General features: G+C 38.3%; 1 protein-coding gene across 1 annotated transcript; it reads right to left on the bottom strand.

Annotated features, from left to right (window-relative positions):
- Nucleotides 1-1,853: 1,853 nt before the first annotated feature.
- S100Z (S100 calcium binding protein Z) lies at nucleotides 1,854-6,335 on the bottom strand. The gene is made up of 3 exons (XM_001367904.3): nucleotides 6,085-6,335; nucleotides 5,587-5,767; nucleotides 1,854-2,977 (listed from the first exon to the last, which is right to left on the bottom strand). The coding sequence occupies exons 2-3, from the start codon at nucleotides 5,725-5,727 to the stop codon at nucleotides 2,819-2,821; spliced, it is 300 nt and encodes a 99-aa protein (XP_001367941.1). The 5' UTR covers nucleotides 5,728-5,767; nucleotides 6,085-6,335; the 3' UTR covers nucleotides 1,854-2,818.
- Between the last annotated feature and the right edge of the window lie 2,346 nt (nucleotides 6,336-8,681).

Raw genomic sequence — 8,681 nt, 5'->3', positions numbered from 1 at the left:
AAAAACTCATGAAATGAAAACAACACAAAATATATATAATAATACAAAGTATATCTACTGATTTTCAAAAATGGTTATACTTTTATTTTGACATTTAAATTTTTTAAATTTCAGAATAATGTTCTTAAATGCATAAAACAAAATACATAGAATTAAAAACAAAATCAATTCTATTGAAATAGGTATCAAAATGTTACCCAAAAGTTTATGAACTCCAGGTTAAGAAACTTCTCCAGGATAAATTAAGCAGCAGCAGCAACAACAGCAACTGCTTGGTATTTAAAGCCCTTGACAATTGACTTCTGGTATACTTTTCTAGTCTATTATTCATTACTACCCTTTATGCACTCACAGATCCAGTCAAAATGTCCTCTTTACTACTCCTTTAGCATTCCTATGTATTTTCATAGGCTGTCCCACAGGCTGGATATGCTATGCTTTCTCATTTCTTCCTCTTAGACTTTTTAACTCCTTTCCCCCCTTTAAAACCCTTACCTTCTGTCTTAAAATTGATACAAGTATTGGTTCCAAGGTAGAAGAATAGTAAAGGGCTAGGCAATTGGGGTTAAGTGACTTGGCTAGGGTCACACAGCTAAGAAATGCACTCAGTTATCCCCAGAACCTCCTGTCTCCAGGTCTAAAGCCCTATCCATTGAACCACCTAGCTTCCTCTTAAAGCCCTGCTGAAGTACCACTTCCTTCATGAAGCTTCTCTTAATGTTTCCTTACTTGCCACTGTCCTTGTCAAAATTACTTTATATTTGCTTTACATATATTGCATCTTTATTTATCTGTGTGTATGCTATTTCCTCCAATAAAATGTAAGTTCCTTAAGGGCAAGGACTTTTTGTCTTTCTATCGTTCACACAATCCGATTGGGAGCTCCTTGAAAGAAGGGACCATCTTTTGCCTTTCTTTGTATTACCAATGCAAAGCATAGTGTCTGGCATACATACATAGTAGGTATTTAATAAATGCTTATTAACTATTATTGTATTCTTCTGGCACATAAGGTCCCACTTGCTTCTTGTAATTAGTACCTTTGACCTGAAGTCTTTTCCATGACAGAACTTAGAATTAGAAGAATCCTAGCTCTTGCATAATGGATGAGGAAACTAAGCCCAAGAGAGAGAGGTTAATTTGCCCAAGTTGACCCAAACCTTAAGAAGCAGAGACATATTTTGAACTCAGTTCCCCTGACTACAGTCATCTTTCTTTTTTAAAAAAAAATCCAGTCTGTATGTATGTACCCCAATTCAAGACTACTTGCTCAGCCCTGAGTCCTTCTGGGCCCAGGCTTCTTTGAAGACTATGCTCAGTTTAAAAAAAATTGTTGATAGATTCATTGATAGATGCAATCTTTTTGTTATTTATTTTTATATTTTGCAATGCAGTCTTTGCAATAGATTCACTTCTTGTCTTGAACACATATTAACATATGTATGAAAGGGAGTTTCTATACAAAGACTTCCTTCACAAATAAAATCATAGGTCTAGACCTCCTGCTTCCCCTCCCAAAGAACCCCCATTTTGTTGTAGCTTTCCTATATCTGGCTTCTGCTGCCTATGGACTGACAAGGTGTTACCAAAGGATTAGCACTACATTTTATTGATAACATGACCATTCTCTCACAAATCTTTCATAATCTTAATTAGCATCACGGAATCCTTTCAATAGAAAAGAGGCACAAGGGAAGAAGGAGAAAGAATTTGTGCCTTTCTTTTGTGTAATGAGAGAGTCTCAAGTAAGATTTCCAAGTATTCATGGAGAAGTACAAATTAGTAATCATGCAGAAAAATATCACTTCAACAAAAATGTAATTTAAGAAACATTTATTAAATATCTACTTTGTGCAAGGCATAGTGCTAGACACTAGAGAGATAATAAGACAAAATTAGGCATTTTGTAACTTCAAATCATTGATATTCTACTCTATGGATATAATTTGTAAGCAGATAAGAAAACATAAGGTAATTTGGGTAGATTGAGATGGGAGACAACAGAGGAAATCATGAGAGTCTCCATGATGGGAATGGAACCTAGGCTGGATCCCAAAAGGATGAGAAAGATCCCAACTCATGGAGATGAGAATGGAGACCTAAGAGATAAAAGACCTGTGTGAAGGTCTGGGGCTAGAAGATAGAATGATGAAACAGGTGAACTGGAACAAAAGAATATACTAGATATTCTCAGCTTAATTTGGGAGAAATTCGTGTCATTGTTAAATTTTATATTTTTAAAGTTACATTTTGTTAACTTTTATAATTATTTAGCCTCTTTAGTTTAGGTAGTCAATAAATATTCATCTTAAAAAATAAAAATTCTGAACTTAATGAAATATGGTACCCACACCTAAAATATCCAGAAAGCCAGGCTATAGCAAGTTTTAAATGTAGGGTGGAGGCGTTTATATTTTATTTTAGATATCATAGGGAATCGCTGAAGATATTTGAACAGAAAAGCAATGGACTTTGGAAGATCATTTTGGCAGTTGTATTAGCAACAATTGGAGCAGGGTAAGATGGAAGACAGGGGAGTGGAAATAGGAGTTCTGATATAAATGCTCCAAGTACTACTAGCCTTATTGGAGAGTAGCTAGAAATTTGTGATAATTTTTTTTTTCTGACAGAAAAGCAAATGCTTATGAGCATTCTAATAGATAAATATAATTTTAAAAGGCTAAAGAAGAAGTTTAAAAAGTTAAAGGGGAAATATCTTAAGGCTAATTACAACTTGATGATGGGAAGCTATCAGAGGAAGACTACATAAACAAGGCAGGTCATGCATTTGCCCAGAAGATTCATTTGCCCTTTCTTTCTACTTTCCTTTTTTCTTCATCTGCTCTTCAAAGTAGTCATTACAAGCCACTGTGAGGGCAGCCACCATAACTACAAACTCGTTAAAGTCCACTTCATTGTCTTTATTGGCATCTAGATCTTTCATAATCTTGTCGACCAACTGAGGATCCTTCTGGCACTGAAAAGAAAAAAGGAAATTCACAGCTCTCAAATTTGGGGTACACACAATAGCTCACAAATACCAGCTGGTATTTACAGCTGGTATTTACATTGAAGATTTCATCATCCAGAGACATTTTCCAAGTGCGTGGTGTTGTCCTTGGTGCTGAACACCCTGATTTAGACAGACCCAGTCCCACCCTCTAAGACCTTAATATAACAGCACAGATTAGAATGAACACAAAAGCAATCTTCCAACAATGGAATTTTTTCTTTTATGACAAATAGGAAAATAATTGATACTGTGATCACCTAATAGTTATTTGCAGGATGGAAAGGGCATCTATTATCAGGAAGGAGTCAAGATATATTTGGACTTAGAAAAGAAGGGGTCCACCAATAGGAACTCTTACCTCTTCTCTGATTAGTGTTTACTTTGTTGTGGTTCATTTTCTCTAATTGTGAATAAGGTCTTAGAATTAAGGAATCATAGATCTGGAGCAAAACCAGATCTTAGAATTTACCAAATTCACATTCCCCCCTGTCCCTACGATGGGGCAGCTTGGTGGGACAGTGGATAGAATCCTGGCTTTGGAGTCAGAAGGACCTGAGTTCAGAGCCAACATCAGACCCTTATTAGTTGTGTTACCTTGGGTGAATCACTTCATTTTGTTTGCCTCCATTTCCTCATCTGTAAAATAAGCTAGAGAAGGAAATTGCCATCCACTCCTATATCTTTGCCAAGAAATCCCCAAAAGGGGTGTACATGACAGAACAGCTATCCAACCCCTTAATTTTATTGATGAGGGACCTGAGCACCAAAGAAGTTATGTGACTTCCTCAAGGTCATACTGGTAGTAAGCCAGAATTCTAACTCAGGTCTTGTTACTCCAAGTTGAGTGCTTTCTACCACTATGCCATACTATCTCCCCTCTTGTGTGACATTATTAACCACCACTAGTAAAGCCTGTGAGATTTACATTTGATAAAAATCAGCTTGGTAGAAGCAGAATTGTCTTAAAATGCATTGATGTGCCAAGCTTGAGTTCACCTATTAGGTGCCTAGTCTTTAGTGTTATGCAATGAAGTATCTTTGTTGAAAATTTGAAATAAAGCAATATTTCAGATACTCTAGTGTCTAGCACAAGGACTTGTACATAGTTGTTGCATAACAAATGCTTGTTGAATTATGCCCAATTGAATTGAATCTCTTAAACAAGAGTCAGGTAGATCCCATACCTTGTTTTTAAAAAATGCATGTTAAGCCTGAATAGGGCAAAACGTACAAATTATATCAGAACAAGGTCCTTATAATCATCCATCACATTTCAGAAGTGTTTTGTAGACTTAAAAGATCCTTTTTTTCATAATAATGTCTTTGCATCCCAGTTTTGCTCAGATCAATTCAAGGCGGCTCCCCCAGTGCCACATGATATGACTTTTTCCTAGGGACAGTGCTGCATTCTGTTCATGGGAGGCCTTCTCCATAGATTTATTGAACCGTGCCAATTTGAGAAGAGTCTCTATTTGTTATGCACCTGGTCTCCTGAACTGGCTCATATGCCAGACATCCCCCCCCCCACCCCCAGCTATTGATTCCAATCAACTTGTGCCGAGTTAACACAGCTTTCTGAATCTTAGTCATTAGCTACACAAAATTGACTTTTTTTTCCTCTCTCTATTAAGGAAGCCTATATTTTAATCAACTAAACAGCAGACCACATGAGTTGTCACCATACATAACTTAAATCCTGACATAGCTGAATCATACCCAATATAACTGCTACCGGCTAGGCATAACTCCCTTTTATGAAGAGATAAAAAATATAAAGAGCTTAAATATAAAATAATTTCAGCTGAAGATATTAGTATCTGAGAGGATCTAGAAAGGTCTTATGGAAGAGGTGGGGCTTGAGCTTAGTTTCAAAGGACATTAAGGGTCATAGATTTAGAATTGGTCAGTGGTTTTGGCTCTCCCCTCTTCTTGCTCTGCTCAGAGACGTACAAAAGAAAGATCATTGACACCAGAATCAGAAGACCTAGGTTCAAAGCTTGCCTCTGTGTGACCTTGGAAAGATCACTTGCCCTCCCCTTAGCCTCAGTTTCCTCATCTACAAAATGGAGAGGTTGCACTCGATGGCCTCCCAAGCCCTTGTATCTCTAAATCTATAACTGACAAACTGAAAAAGGGCTAGAGGTGGTTATGGAGGATGACTTAGGGTAGACCTTAACTGCATATATGCACACATAGCAGACACTGGGTCCTTGATTTTATATTTTTATATATGGGTGTGTATATATATATATACATATGTTTATAAATATATGTATTATGCATAACACAGATTGAATTGCTTGCCAGCTCTGGGAGGGGGAGAGGAAAGGGAGAGAGGAAGACAATTTGGATCATATAACTTTGGAAAACTTATGAGGAAATGTGTTATATGTAATTGGTAAAAAGAAAAAAGAAAAGTATATATATTAAAATATATATGTATATATTAAAATATGTGTGTATAGCTTCAGGCCCAGGTGACATTTTCTCAAATTACAAGATGTAGAAGGAACAACAAAAGAACTTGCCTCCATTTACCTCCAACTAAAAGAGAGAGAGAAAAGTCCACTTACTGATAGGAAATCTGTGAGCTCACTCTGGAGCAGCAGTTTCAGCTCCCCTTTGTTGAGCTTGAACATGTCCCCTTCTTTGCTGGAGTAACAGTGGAAGATTTTAATCAGGGTGTCCATGGCTTTCTCCAGTTGGGTAGGCATGGCAGTCAGTGGGACAGTTTTTGTAGGGTCTGGCACCAACCTGGGACTCCAAGCAAGCCCGATGGAAGGGGAACAAAGCAGATAGAGAAGACGTGAAACTTCTGTGAAAATAGAACATTCCAGTAGAACCCTGACACATTCAAGCAAACAAGGACAGACCGTCCAACTAGAGTAATCATTTTAGCAAGTTTCATCCCACTCTACAGGATGGACAAAACAAAAAAAGAGATTAGATGGGTGGGTTTGGTTTCTGTCTCCCCAGATACACACAAGCTAGTAAATAGGCAGCAATTATACATTTGTTTCAAAACAAAGATCCTTCTTCCCCACCTATAGAGAATATATTTGACTTCATACCTGTTTGGATAACTCACTTCTAGGTCAACAGGTAGCTACAACTAATTCTGTATGCAACTGACAGGAGTTCCACCCAGCACCCACCAGCTTCCCTGGTAAATAGATGAAAATCACAGTGACAAGAGCTCCGACCTGAGGAACCTCCTCTCCAGTTATTTGTCCAGAATGAACCGCCTCATGTGGCCATGAGGGAAGGGCTGGGAATCCTTTGCCTGCATCTGGTTGGGAGAGGGGAGGGGAAGAGAACAGAAAAGAGGAAGCCTGGCCTACCATTATAGAACAGGCGTCAGAAATGCAATTAGTTGCTAGGAAGTTGATGACTGGGAAGATAGTTAAATATAGAGAAGAGGTAAAGGAAAAACTGTTTTGCTCAGACCTGAAGGGACCTTAGCAAAACCAAAGTCAAATCCACGGTAATGAGATCATGAGCAGCAGCTTATAGCTCAACAGTTCATGAAGTGAGAAAAATTAATAAGATGCTAGAAGAAACAACACTGTATGTCATTTATTATACTTTGGAAAACTGGCTTTCCCTCAAGTCTAAAATTTAATGATCCTAAAAAGGGGAGGAGGAATTCCACCCTTTTTTTCCTTTTCCACTAATTCCAAGATGAATATCTATAAGTCAATCCAAATAAGGATCTATTAGAGAACCTGCAAGCTTATTGAGGAATTAAATCCTACCAGGATGAACTATACAGAGGTGATTATAGCTCACTATTTTAATACTTCAGAAGATCTATGATCCCTTTGGAGTAGGTTCATCTTCCATCAAAATAAACTACTCCTGTGGTCCCCTCCAAAAACCAGTTACCTTTGGGGCCACCATTTGATGATAAACTTCTGAAAAAAAACTTTGCCAGATCTGTCCCCTGGTTAGTTCTCTCTACTCTTTCCGGCTTAGCACGATCTTTGGAAACTAGGACCTTTTCTATGCAATGACAAGTAGAATTTAGTAGAAGGGAGAAATGTAATGCTTTTGAAAATGCATCTTTGGAAAGGATGAAAGCAGGATTCTCGGCTCTTTTTCCCCCAACTCTTATGGCTCACACTTCATAGAGTATAGAGACCAAATCATTGATCTCACATAGGTCATTTCCAGTGAACAGAAAGAAGTATTGTAGCTGGGAAGCCAGGAAAGGATGGAGGGAGATTGGTCTCTATTTAGGCTGGAAATATCCACAAATATTTGAATCTACTGATCTAAAAATTCTTCAATGGTCCATCAGTCAACCAATATAGATTACAGTAAGTACTACTTACTGGGCAAAGAACAGGTTAAGTTGCTGGAATTAAAATGAACAGTAACAGAATGATCAATTGGGTGCTGGCAAAAAAAAAAACTGATAAAATTCACCTTCTTTCTTCACATTTCAGAAGCAGAGGTCTATGGATGGATGCAGAATATTACATATACTGTAAAAAGTAGTTGATGATTTGGGGGGTTGCTTTATTTTCCCCCCCAATCAAATCCAACTGTGACCCTGTTTGGGGTTTTCTTGGCAAAGAACTGAAGTAGTTTGCCATTTCCTTCTCCAGCTTATTTTACAGATGGGAAAATTGAGGCAAACAGCGTTACATGACCTGCCCAGGGTCACACAGTTAGTAAGTGTCTGAGACCAGATTTGAAGTGAGGAAGATGAATCCTCCTGACTCCTACCTAGCTGTACAGCCTTTAAAGATTTCTGTAAAAGTCAGTTATTGCTTGACAACGGTCTTATTTATGCTATGGATTTCGGGGTCCTAAAGTAGGGACAAAGGATGGAAAATGCAAAGAAATTCCCACTTGGCGTTCACAGGTCCAGGGACTAACTTGGTCTCCTCGAGTTTGTGCCCAGTCGATTATTTTCTATGTTGTCAGCCCGCCCCCTGGCGTCACCTAGGAGCACTGCTTCTCTAGTTCTCCGGATTGCAGTGGCCAGAGGCAACTTTGTTTAAACTTGGAGGCACCTGAATAAAATTGTCATTACTCCAACCTCTAGAACTTGAAGCATTGAGACTTTTAAAAGCCCCTGGCAATAGCGGTAGAAGCCTAAGCACTGATTTGTCTAGGCTAGATAGAGATACAGAGAGCGAGGAATCCTGAGGCAGGGAGCAATGTCTACAAGAGAATTGCCCCCATGCTTTTATGTTGATTTATGATTTACAAGTAGTGCAAGTGTTATTATCTTCATTTCAGGGATGAGGAACTCAGTCTCAGAGAGGGTGAGTGACTTGATTAGGATCAAAGAGATAGTGGAAGAACTGCAGCTAAAATTCTAATCTTTTAAGCCACTCCTAGTATGTTACAGCATTCTGCCTATAGGGGACTGAGTGAATGGATGAAGAAGAGTTTATGAAATATTTACTATGTGCCCCTCAGGGCAGCTGGGTGATAAAGAGGATAGAGTACTGAATCTGGAGTCAGAAAGTTCTGAGTTCAAATCTAGTCTCAAATCCTTACTACGTGACCCTGATCGAGTAACTCAATCCTATATGCCTCAGTTTCCTCATCTGTAATATGAGCTGGAAAAATAAATGGCAAAGGACTCCAGTATCTTTGCTGAGAAAACTCTAGAGGGGGTCATAAAGAGTCAGACACCACTGAAAAACATCAA

Source organism: Monodelphis domestica, chromosome 3 (assembly GCF_027887165.1).
Source record: "Monodelphis domestica isolate mMonDom1 chromosome 3, mMonDom1.pri, whole genome shotgun sequence".
Classification (NCBI taxonomy): Eukaryota; Metazoa; Chordata; class Mammalia; order Didelphimorphia; family Didelphidae; genus Monodelphis; species Monodelphis domestica.
This window is presented reverse-complemented; position numbering and strand designations above follow the sequence as displayed.